The following is a 14,589-nucleotide window of genomic DNA, read 5'->3' on the forward strand; positions in this document are numbered from 1 at the left end:
CAGCATAATTAATTATTAAACTACTCATTATTACTATTATTATTAACATTATTATTATTGGTATTATTATTATTATTGCTATTATTAGCAAGAATAGAAGAAAGAGAAGTAAGATGTCCCATCCATTGATTAAGTTTTTTATCCAAAGATTCCCATTCAGCTTTACCAAATTGTCTCTTTGTAACGCAATTAATATTAACAGTATTGGAATTCTCTGAGATATTTCCATCAATAAGTCCAACACTTATTGCATTAACTACAGCATCTTGAGTATCAAATGATGATAGTCTGAATTCTTTTTCAAGTTCATCTAACTTAATAGATGATTTACCTTTTGCCAATGTTGAAATAGTTAATAATTGAAGTTTATTAACAATATTACTTTCATTAGCCTTTAAAATTGGTAATTTATCAAGAAAGTTCTGATATTCTTGGTTATTATTTTGAAGTTTATCATGGAAATCTCCAACTGTGCCTTGATAACATATATCAAATAATTCCAATAAGACTTTATACTCTTTTGAGTAATTTTCCTTAATATATTGGTAAATTGGCATTGATAGTAATGAATCAAAGAATAATATTTCTGGTAAAAGAATGGTTGAAATAAGAAACTGTACTCCTAAATCAAGTATGCGGCTATTTGATTTTATTGATTGAGAAATCTCATCTTTTGATTTAAAAGTTTCAAAGAATCCAACTAAATAATCATAAGCTTTCTTATTCAAATAATTCTTATTATCTTTTGATTCTGATGATATAATATCATACATACCCAAATACAAATTTCTCTTCAGTTCAGATTTTGATTCATCAATATTTGTAATCTTCTTTTCTAACATATCTAATGAAGATTCCATTGTTTCAAAGTTATTAAAACAACCATATTGTGCCTTATATTTTAATATATTTACTAGAAGTTCAAGATCTTGACCAAAAATATCATAATAAACCTGTAATACATTAATTCTCAATTTTGGAATTTCACCTTTACTCATTAATTTTTCAAGGAAAATCTTCTTACATGTATCAATTCTTGATTTATCAAACTTTGGATGAAGAAGCATTGAAATTAATGGTATAAAGAATTCCTCTGATTCTTTATATAACTCTCCAAAACTTCGTTTAACATCATCACGTATTACTATTTCTTTCTTTACCTCAGCATCCTTCAAAATCTCAAATATTCCATCCAAATTTTCAACAAGTAATTCAAATACAGATGCCATATCTACTTCAGATATATCATCTCTAACCAATTTACAAACTTTTTCATAAAATGAATTCGATTTTTTCTTATCTAAGTAATCTAAAATTGTGAATAGCCAGTCACACAAAAGGATTGAAGTTGAACGTCCATTTCCATTTGAAGTAAATACTAGCTGCATCATTTTTTTTTATTCTCTTATTCACTAATATATTTCTTTCAACCTTTCGATATTTATAATATAATATATTACTATCTAAATATATATATATATATATATATATATAATATATAAATTATCTCTCTTTTTTTTTAGAAGAAATTTTGAAATTATACAATAATATAATAATCTTCTTTACAAGCCAATATCCCCAAGTAAAAGTAATTAGTACACTTTTTAATTCAACAAATACGATCAGTTGGTTACTCCTTTTTCTCTATCAATCCAATCCTGATCTTTAATGTAAATTTTTATACTATATTACTAATATTATTATTGACTAGTTTTTCTTATCCTTTTTACTCTTTAATTAATTATTTCTCATCTCAGAAAGCCCGCCGTCCCGTTGTTTGGCGCGCGCCATTTTTTTTTATAAGAATTAATGATAAAAAAAAATAAATAAGAATTTAAAAAAATAAGGGAAAAAAAAATTAGAGATAAAAATCATAGGAAAAGAAATAAATGATAAAATTCAGATAGAAAATAATGAAAAGAGAATAGTTTGAAAAATCACAGAAAAAAAAGATGGATAAATAGATTTTAGAAAATTTTATCTTCTTTTTGTCTGAATAAAATTTCTTATCTATTATTAATCTATCAAATTCTTTACTTTTCACATTAAACCATAGTTATAAAGTGAAGAAAATGTAACACTAAAACTTGTATTGACTTGAAATATGGAACTCTTTACAAATTTTTAAAATAACTATTTTCAAAATTTGTGTGCATTATATTTTAATTTTGTGTGCATATAACAAAAATAATTAAAATTTGAATAAAATAATTTAATATTAATATTGATCGTTGAACATTAATAATTGTTTAACTCTGTAGGTTATTAAATCTTAAATTAAACTTTTGCTCTATTAGAAATAGCTGGAAATTTATCAGATCCAAAATTATTTGAAACAATATCGTCAGATGATCTAACAACGAATCTTTGTGAATTTGGATTGGTATACTCAGATCTACTATTTCTCTTTTTAGCAGCAAAGTATATAATTCGAATTAAAGCTATTAATATTATGAATCCAATAAAAGATCCAAGTCCAATAAAATATGATGTAGCCATTGCTGCTCTTGCATTTGTTATACCAAATAAACTATGATCAAAACTTGTTGCAAAAGTTGCTACTTTAAATATTTCATTTAAGCTAAACCCTGTAGCTCCTGCATCTAATGCTGATAGTCTTGGACTTTGTTGTGGAGGTCCTTCATAGTAATTATTCATTAAATTCAATTCTCCCTGGAAAGCTGTCTTCATATTTCTAAACTTGACTAACTTTAATGCTTCTTATTTTACTATTAATATAATAATTCTGTTTCTTTTCTTATGATAAAAGTTATTAAACTTTTCACTTTTTATTTATTCACAAAATTTTTTTTTGTATCTATTAAGACACTGCATTTTACAGATGCATAACTACATGCATAATACTTTTTTTATGATGGCGGGCTTTTCATATAATTTTTTCAGACTATAATAAATAGTCCAATTTGTTTTACCATTCCAACCGCCCAACACAGTAAACAATATAGTAGGAATTAATGTTAATATATATATATATATATTATAGCCGAGATAAGAAACAGTTTTTTAACACAAAATTAATTAAATGTATAGTTAATCTCAAATCTATGTAACTTTTGTTTAAGGTCATTATAACCAAACTAGAATTGCTCTCAAGAATAGAGTAATTAATAACAAATATCAATACTTCTAACAATATTATTATTACATGGAGTAGAAATTACCACCTTTTTCTGTTAATACTGATACCATTAGTTAATTTTCTCAGTTCATTTATAAATTTTATTATTATTATTTTAATTAAGTGGGGAAAATGCATGCACACGCGTTGGCGCACAATTCCCTCATTCTTCTAATTTTATTATTAATATTTAATAGAAAGAAAAATTAGGTAGAAAATTAATAAACAAAATATCAAAAGAGAAAAAAGAAGGAAGATTTTGCCAAATTTAGCTTAAAATCAACTCAACTCAATTAAAGGCTTGTCCTACTATATTATTAACTTTCCAAAGAAATTATTGATATATAAATATTATGAGCTTCAATAATAATTTTAGAAATATTACACTTCTTTTATCATGATTATCTTTTAGGTATAATATATTTGTGAATAATAAATCTTAATATAATCAAGTAGTGTAGTAATTAATCTAACCAGATTTTCTTTAAAGAACAAAGTTATTAAAATAACTATTATTAATATCATTATTATCTAATTAGATTAATTACTGATCAAGAATATTTTGTCTCAACTAGCCCAGTTCTGACTCTCTGGACCAATTTCTTGAACATATTCTGAGTCTTGATCTAAAGTAGCAGAAGATTGATCAAAGTATTGATAATTTGTCTCATCCTCCTCCTGATCACCTGATCTCCCACCAATTAAAAACAAAGAACCAGCAATAATACATAACCCAAGAATACCAACTGGTAATCCAACAGCAATGGCAAGTGTAGCGTCTCCAGAATCTGGAGCAGTTTCTGTACAGCCTTCAGGCTTGCTACATGATCTTGTATCTTTAGAACTCTGACAAGTTGCATCAATTACACCTTCAGGGAAAGTAACAACTCTATCTCTAGTTTGAGTTCCAGAACAATCACAGCTTGACCAAGCACTCCATTCAGTATATTTACATCCTGGAGTGCATGCAACTCCTGAAGTACATGGCTCCTCTTCTAATGTTGGAGTATCCTTGCATATTTCTCTCACTTTATTTTGTTCTTCTGATGTACCAGGTGGATTATAACCAAAAACCCCAATTTTTGTAAAATCAAAATCACGATACCTTCTTACTACTCCTTGATCACATTTTTCACTACAAACTGACCATTCTGACCAAACTGACATAACTGCAGTACATGATGCAGAGTTATCGTCACAATTTGCCAAATTACACTTCTTTGATTCTGTTGGTAATTCTGTACAATTCTCTCCCTTTACTTCCCTATTTCTTGTAGTTGTTCCGCATCCACAAGTTACACTACAAGGTGACCAAGAAGACCATTCTCCCAATTCACATTGAACATGTGGACATTCCACATCTTTATTACAACTTTCTTTCTCAATTAATTCTGGGCATTTTGAATCATCTCCATTCAATGGAGGTTTAGTAATTTCACGTGTTCTAATTCTATTACCTTCTCCACAACTTGTTGAACAATCTGACCATTCTGACCAACTACCTACTAAACAAGTTTCACAAGTTTCAATACTTTGTGGGTTTTCTGAACAAAGTTGAATTTGAGTCTCATCCCTACAAGGTATACTTGCCCAATTCTGAGATACAGTTTTTACTGTCCTATTTCTACTCATTGTTTCAGTATTACTACAAGGATCTTTACATGTTGTCCAAGATGACCATTCATTATGTATACAAGTACCAGTATCACAATCAGCATCTCTTGTATTCTTATTACCTGATACCCATCCTGGTGCTAAAGCTTGACATCCTGAAGCAAATCTATGTGTATAGCATGGACGATATTCTCTTGAAAATCCAACAGAATCTGGCCCTTCTGATAAAGTTGCATTATACGACCAAGCTACACAAAATGGATCCTGTTTGCAAGTTGACATGCAACCCCTCCAATCTTCTTCATAACTAACAAATAAATTTTTATTAAATGGAAACGTTGATTCAAACTGACATCCCCATCCCAATATTGAAACCCCATACTGTGGGCAATTTTCTGGACATTTATTTTCTACTACACAATTTGAATACTCTATCAGATGTGGACAATATTCATGATCGTATCTTGGAAATGATAACACGCTTCTTGTTCTTGATCTCATCTCACCACATACCCCTGAGCATGTAGTCCAACTTGACCAAGTTGAAACAGTACATGTTGTCGCACACTCTCCGATCATATATGATTGCCTATTTGTTAAAATCATTCCATCTGGAGACTTCATACAGCCATTATCACCACCCTTAATATGACAATCTTTATTATTTGAATTATATACAGATCTTTGGCAATTACCAAATACTGTATATTTACTCCAATAGCATTGATTTGCACATTCTTGCCAACTATTCTTTTTAACCGTATATGCTGTATTCAAACCAAAACAACCAAATCCTCTTGGGTCTCTATTATAGCTTGGACATAAATATCCATTTAATCCTGGTACATTAAAATCGCCACTACTACTACTACTACTACTACCACTACTACTTCTTCCCTTTACTCTTGATGTTGATGCATGACCACCTACTGAATAATGAGTTAATTTTGAGCATATTACATATTTCTGAACTATATATATCTGTAATAATATTAAATAAAGTATTAACTTTTTCATCTCGAATATATACGTTATTATAATCCACCACAATTCTTCACTTATTGTATTTTATATAAATTAATCTAAATTATATGTGGCTTCAACTTTATTCAATGTTACCCAAAAAATTTTAAAATCTAAAAACTTATTCTTTAAGTATATTAATGCTTTTTTCAAACTTTTTATTCTTATATAGTAATCATATATTCCAATTCATCTATTAATTCAAATATATAAATCTCCACTTCTTAATTCCTTGAATTTATTTTCTGGTCAATATATTTAATTCTTTTTGCATGTGTGGACCAATAATTTCTTTTCCTTAATTAAATAACAAAATCCCACATTTAAATAAATATCATTTGTTGATTGATATCCAAAAACCCGCCTAAAACTTTGTTCAAAAATTAATAATTAATTTATATACATTGCAACTAGTGGTATGGATCTTGGTAAATAATTTTTAAAAATTATTGAATAAAATATCCACACTTGCCGCCAAAACAAATTAGCATGTGAACAAATACCATGATATCGGAATAAAATTAAGAATAATTGATCCCACTTTCTTCTTGTAAAAGTATAGATATATTTATGATTTGAAAAATTTTTTCTCCAATATTATTAGAATTTATTGAACTGGAATTTGTTAAATATTAGAAAAGCTAAAGGAAAGAAGAAATCAGGGTAAATTGGCCATATGTGTCATTAGGTCTTGAAACTGATAAGTTTTTATAAATGATTGCCATTGTGATTTAAATAATAAATTAAGTGATAAAGTGTAATAATTATTAAATGAAGACTTTTCTGAGAATTTTAATATTATTGGTAGTTTCAATTTTTAGTGGCTTTGTAAATTGCTGTCCTGAATATGGTGTATATTATAAAGGAACTTTTTGTGCAGCAGCAAATGGATTAGAATGGTGGGGAGCTAGTAGCTGGCAAGAATGTAGAGAAAGATGTAGAAGTAACTTGTTTAGCTTGATTCCATGTAAGGTCTTTGCTTGGGATAGTAATGGTGGAACTTGTACACTACAAAATGGTGATAGAAATTGCAAAACAAATAGTGCAACTGTTATTTCAGGTAATCCAAATGTAGCAGTTACTGGTAGTTGTGCAACAACATGCACTGTTTCGAGTTGGTCAAGTTGGTCAAGTACTTGTGTTCCAAAGGTATATGGTGGAATTACTTATAGAACAAGAAAAATTGCAAGCAAGCCAAAACATCCTTTAGAAAGATGCCCACATCTTCAGGAAGTTGTTAATTGCAGTGATCGTAACTGGGGTAAAATGGGAAGTTCTGAATTGAATGATGAGAATTCTGCTTTGAATCATGTATTAAGTGGAATTATCAATCAGAGTGCTCTTGGTAAAGACACCTCGGCAACAAATTGTCCAAATTACGATGTTGGAATTTTGGGCTGGGGATGTAATCTAGATGATGACTTAAATTACGGAAACTTATTTAAAACTGAAACTTACACTTGGCAGGATTGTTTAAATAGATGTAAGCAAAGATCTGATTGTACGCATTTCAATTTCAGGTATACTGGTACTGGAACTTCTCCTTGTTATCTTATTTTGGGTGAAATTGGTTGTAGCTTCCACTCTATTGGTTGGATTAGTGGAAGTCGAGACTTAGCTGTTAAATATGGAGAATGCGACATTAATTGTGTACTTGGTGATTGGACACAGTGGAGTGGTTGTGATTCTGCACTTTGCTCTGACGGAAAGGCATATAGCAAACGAACAAGGCCAATCCTCACTTCACCAAGAGGTTCTGGGGCTCCTTGTCCCAAGACAAGAGAGTTAAAGGAATGTACTAGTTCATATACATGCATGTCAAATTCATGTGTAGTTGGTCAATGGTCACCTTGGTCTCCATGCAGCGAAAACTGTACTATTGCTGTAAGAAGAAGAACTGTTCAACAAATTCCCTCTCCTGGTGGTACACCTTGTCCTCATTTGTTTGAGATTAATCCTGTGAGTAAATGTCAAGCTAACCCTTCATCCATATTGAATTTGGCAAATCAATTGTCATGCTCTACGGCGGATATTTTCCCTTGGGGCTCCTGGTCTGAATGTAGTTCTACCTGTGGTGGTGGATTTAAAATCAGAAGTAGAAATTCAGGCTTCTTTAAATATTCTGCAGAATCCTGTAATAATCAGCAATGCAGTGTCTATAATGTTGAAGAGTGTAAAATAAGTAATGATTCGAGCATCATTTACTCACAATTTAACAGACTTTGCCTCATTACTGGCTACTCAAACTCCGAAGACAGGCTTAAATTACTTGTAAATTATGGTCTAAATGTATAACACAACACTAAAACCATCTCATCACCATCAATTTTTTTCAATAAATCAAGTGCCAAAAAAGAGCAAATAACTTTTAAAATGCCAGATGAACCATTTTATAGCCTGTACTTTTATTTTAATTTACATTATTAGAAGCTATATCAAATTATTTCAATTAATAATGCATTTATCTAACTCCTAAGATTCTTTCCTTATATTCTGATTAACATTATATTATTTGCTTGGTCAACCTGCTATTACTAATGTTCATTTTTAATATATTGCTATTTTCTTCTCACTATCTTTTTTGAAACCTCATTGTCTTATTTTTATATCGTCCACATGCAAATGCAAATTTATGCAAGTGGAGGTTTCTGCCCATTTGTGCATGCAATACCGTTTTCAGAATTTATGTGGAAACAAATTTTAAAAATAAAGTTCAATCCATTCTTCTAAGTTTGCGGAATTAATATTAAATTTAGATATCTAAATATTATTACTAAGATTATAATCCTTTTTTGGAAAAAAAAGTAAGAGTTTAGCTACTGTATTCATTTATCTATAACAATAAGAGTAAAAAGTTGTATTCATTAATATTGGAGTATCTTGCAAAATAATCAATTAGCTATATATAATAAAAATAATTAAGTGCATCATAAATATGATATACTCAATTATTTGTTATATGCAATTCCCAAATTAAATTAAGTAATTTGTTAAACCCATATAAAAATTACTGCTTAGAAACTAAATGAGAGTTATTCTGTTTTTACCCCCTCCTCTTCTTCCTTCCTCTTATTTGAAATATATCTTGAAATTAGTGAATGAATAAAATTTAAGAACACATTACTGTATGGTTAGTCTCTAGCAGAGAACTACTACTGCTTGAATTAATAGAACTAGCAGTAGTTGAAGGCACGTTATTATTACTTGAATTACAGCAAGTAATATCCATATTATTTCCACTATTACTATTCAAATTTATATTCATACAATTATTATTAATATTATCATTATTAAAAGTTTGAAAATCATTTAACCCAGGTGAATAGTTATTATCTCGTCCAGAATCCATTTTTCTTTGTTGTGGAATTCTGTCATATATTCCTTTAGAAGGACTAAGTGGAGGAGGAGTTGTGAGTATGATTCCCTTTCTTCGAGCATCCAAGTACTTGATAGCTTTTTCCCTTGCCCTATTAAATCCAAACTTTCTGCTGCTAAACGTTTTAGATTTTCTAACTCCATTTTCAACAAAAAAAGCAAGCCAAGCTTCCATTCTACTATTCCAACTCACTCCTTTATACCCTGATTTGAATTGTGGATCTGAAAGTTGCCATCTATTTTTCTTCTCATTATTACCTCCAGAATTCAGTGAAACAGAGCTATTTAGTTGTTCTCCAGAGTTTGATACGCCATTCATGTTTGTGCTTTGTCTTCTGGAATTAGAATTTCCATTTTTATGAAATTGTTTCTGATTTAGCTCAAAGTATAGGTGATTTTGACCTTGATCAGACAACTTATTCAGTTCATTTACTCCAATTTTAATATTATTAACATCATACTCCTTCTCAATTGGCGTATCGTAGCTTAATCCCGTTCCAATCCCTGTTCCTGTTTGTCCTGTTCCTGTTCCTATTCCTCCTGAGCCAAGACCCACTCCAAGTCCAAGGCCAACTCTTGACCCTCCTCCATTAAAATTCAAATTGTTGATTAATCCTAATTGATTATTTGGATTTAACTTTGTTTGTTGGCTGTATACCATATTGTTGTTATTTCCATAACCACTTTCTCCAAAAATATTGGGACAACCTGGAAATACTGAATTTTGATTTTGGATTACATTTGGTCTAAGCTTTGCAGAATTATATTGAATTTCATTATCCATTAAATTACCACCATTTCCTCCACAAACTCCATTTTCAATTTCTTGAATATGGCCATTTGTTGGAAAATTTATATTTGGTCCACCAACAACACTTTTCCCAAACTGATTCTGTTGTTGGTATTTTGTTAAGTTTCCTGTTCCTGTATAACCACCTCCCATTAATGTCTCTTCTGGTAATCCAAAATAGAACAATGGAGCTGCTGTGGAAAATGGGACAAAATTTACCTGTTCATTAATTCCATTGCTTGAAAAGAAAGGATTATTTTGAGGAAGTCCAGTAAAAGGAGGAGGGGTACTAATGCATAATGCCACTAAATTTAATAAATTTTGATTATTATTTGGAAACAATAATGGCTGACCAAAATATGGAATGAATTGTCCAGAAGATGTTGAAGTGCCTATTGAACTTACTCCATTTGTTGTATTTGTTGAAGAAAGAAGCAAGTTAATCCCATTGAAATCTGGATTTTCTAAAGATCTAGATGATGTTGGAGAAACTGCCTGCTTTACATCATGCACTAATTCCTCATCATCTATCTCTAAAAAATCCATCATATCATCATCTTCATTCCCTATTGGTAGTTTTAGTGTGCATCCGCTTTTCCTCTCTTCCACTGACATCTTTCGATATTTCTGTATTAGTATTTATGCTCTCATGTATATTCTTCTAATAGTTCTCTATTTTTTATTCTTAAAACTCAAATATGAAATATTAATATATATATATATATGTATATTTTTTCTAAGCTTGGTATTTTCTTCCTCGTCTAATTGATTTTTTAAATATTATTATCAATAATATTAATATCAATACAGATAAATATAGATATATAATTAATATATTGTATATTTACTTCTCCTCTTTCTTCCTCTTCCTATTCTTTATCTCACTCTTTTTTCCTTCTCACACACTATTTCAATCTTTGTCTGATTTACCCAATGCATGCATGCATGCATGCGAATAATGTAATTACGAATTTATTATTATTTAACACGTGTAAAAATTTAATATTAAATTTTCGTTGAAAAATTTTCTATATTGGAAACAATTTTTTTTTTTTAATTTGAGAATTATTTTTATGTTCTTCTTAATAATGATTTTCCTAATTTTAATTTATTAGGAAATATTTAATATTTATTTGTACCCAAATTTTATGTAATATTGCTTATTTTTTATGGTATTAATTGCACCCTTTCCTTTGTGTGTAAATTAATTAATTAAATTATTACTGTAACAAAAATCCAAATTTTCTTAAAAGTAATATTACTGTTTTTTCTGAAACAAAATATTGTTAATTTTTTATCAAAAAATATCAAATTAACTAAAATTCAATATATAAACTCTCTTAATTTCCTACTTCTCTTATTCCATTATTTTTTATTTATAATGTAGTATATATTAATTTTTGCTACCCCAAATTATTTCATTTACACTTTTTTTTCTCCAAAATATTCTACTCAGTTCCAACCTTTTTATTCTCGTTCTTTAATTTTACACTTAGATTTTATCTCTAGAATATTCCCAGTCTCAAATATCAAACTTTGACTAACTCTTGCCAAAGTACAAAACTATAAAGACTGGTGTGGCGCCTAAACTTGCATGCATTGCATGCAATTTGTCCATTTGAATATCTCTAATCTCTTATAAAGAAAAATAATTATGGTTATTTTTTTAGCTTTATAAAAAGATTTTCAATGTTTACTCTACCAAATTTGAAATATACTCATTATTCTATCAAACTTTGATCAAATTAAAAATTTTGGGAATTTGCTAGTCAATATTTAATATTTCTAATTTATTAAATTAATAATAATTTAATAAGCATTACGTGTCAACTATTTTTTACCAATACTAATAATAATAGTGTTTTTAATTTATTAAAAAAAGAAATTGATTTTAATTCAATTTTTTTTTTTTTTTTAGAATATTAAATGGTCTAATATTTAACCTATTTTATTCCTCCTTTGTTTTAAATCTAATTATTCTCAGAAGAACTAAAAACATGGTCTAATAAATATTGTTCAAGTTAGATTTCTTTTCAATTAGACATAGTAACAAAAAAACAAAATCTTAAAAAAAACGTGAGAATGAACGATTAAGTAGAGTTAGGGAATTCAGTTATTTCTTTTTTTTAAAAAAAAAAAAAAAATTCTCTTAAACAAATAATGTAATTCGCAAACTAGGAACATCTTTTTCAATAAATAACTTAACCAGCTTAACTAAGCCGTTATAACAACATTAAATACAAACTACTTTAATGTTAGCAGTGAATAATTAACCAAAATAAAGTGCAATAAAAAAAGAGTAGATATTTGTGCAATCGAACTGTTTAGTCTTAGTTTTTAAGCATTTCAAAAATTAAATGTAATAAATAGGATATGGGAAGAGACAAGAAAAGTAAAAATATCACTCTTATCTACACGTCATTGGAAAAAGAAAAAAAAAGGATAAAACCTCTTTTTTTCGTTCTATACAAATTATTTCCAACTCCATCCAAATCCCCTAATTACGTTAATTCCAATTAAAAACTGAATATCTCATACTGCTCAGCTCTACGGTTTTCTATATCTACCCTTATTTCACCCATTCCTCCTTTAATAATTCATCAACTAAATCTTGCCCAATATATAACCCTCTTTATATTCTCTCAAAGCACCTACTTTCACATTTTCTTTTCAACTCCTTCAATGGAAACCGACGAAATTACACTTATCATTTCTAAGACTTATTGATGTCCACATGTAAAAATATCTTACTTCACTTTTGCATGCATGTGTGCTTGTATATTTAACCCAATAAATTAAACAGATTTGTACGCAATAAACAATCCAAACTATCAATAATTATTTAATCCCTTAGATGTTCCGAAATAAACAAAGTAATAAGTAGTATTATAGAAGTAGTAATAGTGGCAGTAGTTGTAGTGATTGTATTGATGTGGTAAGTAATCTTGCATTTTTGAACGCGCATACTTATGTATTATATATAAATAAATACAATACAAAGAAGCTACACGTACTTTTTTACGGGTATAACTGCGATAATTACCTTTTTCTAAATAATTCACCTATATTAATATATTACCACCTTTTTGGTAGAAAAGAAAATAATACAGATAAATATCTATCAATCGTTCTTAATATCTCCAACATTAATTATCATTGGTTTTATTATAAGTTCGTTTTACACATTTTTTTTTTTTAATTTTTAATGTTTGTCCAAACTCCTCAAGTGATTATTTGACTAGTCCGAATTGCCCGCTCAATATCTAATATTATTTTGTCATAAGTGGTTAATACTTCATTTTAAATAAAAGAAAAATGAGCATTAAATCACACCAGTAGCACACTCCACTCCACCAACAAGAGCAATGTCAACATTTCTCGCAGAATCCAGCCTCTATAATTGTCCATTTACATATCTGCAGACTTCTCCACTTTTAAACTTCGACGCCAGTCCAGGGGGAATATTAGAAATAAGTCACAATAAAATGACTTAATGATGAATTTTCAAGGAAAGGAATGAGTGTGGGTAATGTAGCAAAGAGGAAAGGGGTTGTTTTTTTTTCTAGAAAAATGAAGAAATACGGTACTCAAACACGACAAGATTAATTTAATAATCTAAACTGGATGTGATATATAGAATGTTTGGAGTGGTGTTTTACCATGGAATTGATATCATTATCTTTTATAATCGTGTTAGTAATTGAACTTTCTATTTTTTTTCATTGGAATAACTATTTGTATGCGTATCTTAAATATTTTGATCCAATTATGAGAAATAAATGTCCAGGCCGAGTTAACTAAAAGTTAGAAGTTACAGATCCAGCTCCAAAGTGACCAAAAGGGACCTTTCAAGGACCCTTGTCACAAAAAATTGACTTTAAAGTAATTTTGAATTAATTTACTGGTCGATTCTAACCAATATCTCGCGACCATCTATTTCACGATCGTTGAGCTTCTCAACAGCAAGTTGTGCATGGTTAGGATCAGTGAAAACAATTGTAGCAATTCCTCGTGATCTTCCATCTTCGAAATAAAAGACCTCGCAAGATTCTAAAGGACCAATTTCATTAAAGGCTTTAGCAAGATCCTCTTGAGTAGTTTTCCAAGCCAAGTTAGTAACAAAGACTTGCTTTCCTTTATTTTCCTCTTTTAGTGGAGGTCTTGGAGCATGAGTCCTTGTTCTCATTCCATAGCCTCTGTTATTCCATTTGTTTGATCTTCTACCATATCTACTTGATTCATCTTCACGATCCTCACGCACAAAAATTAGACGATCAAGTAATGTAGTATTATTTAATTCATTGATAGCTCTTTGAGCTTCCTCCGGAAATGAATACTCAACTACTCCACAACCCCTAGAACGGCCAACTTCATCTTCAAAGACGTCTGCCCGAATAACATTTCCAGCTTGTCGCATGTGATCCTTAAGATCGTGCCACTTTGCCTTCCATGGAAGATTTCCAACATAAACACGGCAGTTTTTATCAGATACCATCCTCAATATATGTTCAAGAAGATTTTTGTCAACTTAAGAGGAGAAAAAATAATCAATTAAACTTTAATGTTATTCTACGTCTTTTTTGACCAATACTATAATTTTTCTTTCCTGTTTTGATTTTATTCTTTAATTTTTTTGAGGAATCTGATC

General features: G+C 29.3%; 6 protein-coding genes across 6 annotated transcripts; 1 reads left to right on the forward strand and 5 right to left on the reverse strand.

Annotated features, from left to right (window-relative positions):
• Positions 1–20: 20 nt before the first annotated feature.
• cgd1_3480 (predicted proteasome regulatory complex component with a PINT domain at the C-terminus) lies at positions 21–1,391 on the reverse strand (the record flags this gene model as incomplete). Its single annotated transcript, XM_628160.1, has 1 exon — positions 21–1,391. One exon carries the CDS (start codon positions 1,389–1,391, stop codon positions 21–23), a length of 1,371 nt encoding a protein of 456 aa, XP_628160.1.
• Positions 1,392–2,277: 886 nt separating this feature from the next.
• Positions 2,278–2,691, reverse strand: cgd1_3490 (conserved hypothetical protein; the record flags this gene model as incomplete). The annotated part of the gene is made up of 1 exon (XM_628161.1): positions 2,278–2,691. The coding sequence occupies one exon, from the start codon at positions 2,689–2,691 to the stop codon at positions 2,278–2,280; it is 414 nt and encodes a 137-aa protein (XP_628161.1).
• A 1,015-nt stretch (positions 2,692–3,706) lies between these two features.
• cgd1_3500 (thrombospondin related adhesive protein) lies at positions 3,707–5,770 on the reverse strand (the record flags this gene model as incomplete). Its single annotated transcript, XM_628162.1, has 1 exon — positions 3,707–5,770. The coding sequence occupies one exon, from the start codon at positions 5,768–5,770 to the stop codon at positions 3,707–3,709; it is 2,064 nt and encodes a 687-aa protein (XP_628162.1).
• Positions 5,771–6,547: 777 nt separating this feature from the next.
• Positions 6,548–8,071, forward strand: cgd1_3510 (TSP1 domain-containing protein TSP3 precursor; the record flags this gene model as incomplete). Its single annotated transcript, XM_628163.1, has 1 exon — positions 6,548–8,071. One exon carries the CDS (start codon positions 6,548–6,550, stop codon positions 8,069–8,071), a length of 1,524 nt encoding a protein of 507 aa, XP_628163.1.
• Positions 8,072–8,885: 814 nt separating this feature from the next.
• Positions 8,886–10,556, reverse strand: cgd1_3520 (hypothetical protein; the record flags this gene model as incomplete). Its single annotated transcript, XM_628164.1, has 1 exon — positions 8,886–10,556. The coding sequence occupies one exon, from the start codon at positions 10,554–10,556 to the stop codon at positions 8,886–8,888; it is 1,671 nt and encodes a 556-aa protein (XP_628164.1).
• Positions 10,557–13,839: 3,283 nt separating this feature from the next.
• cgd1_3530 (Gbp1/Gbp2p-like, putative single stranded G-strand telomeric DNA-binding protein) lies at positions 13,840–14,436 on the reverse strand (the record flags this gene model as incomplete). Its single annotated transcript, XM_628165.1, has 1 exon — positions 13,840–14,436. One exon carries the CDS (start codon positions 14,434–14,436, stop codon positions 13,840–13,842), a length of 597 nt encoding a protein of 198 aa, XP_628165.1.
• Between the last annotated feature and the right edge of the window lie 153 nt (positions 14,437–14,589).

The sequence above is a fragment of the Cryptosporidium parvum genome, chromosome 1 (assembly GCF_000165345.1).
Source record: "Cryptosporidium parvum Iowa II chromosome 1, whole genome shotgun sequence".
Taxonomy (NCBI): Eukaryota; Apicomplexa; class Conoidasida; order Eucoccidiorida; family Cryptosporidiidae; genus Cryptosporidium; species Cryptosporidium parvum.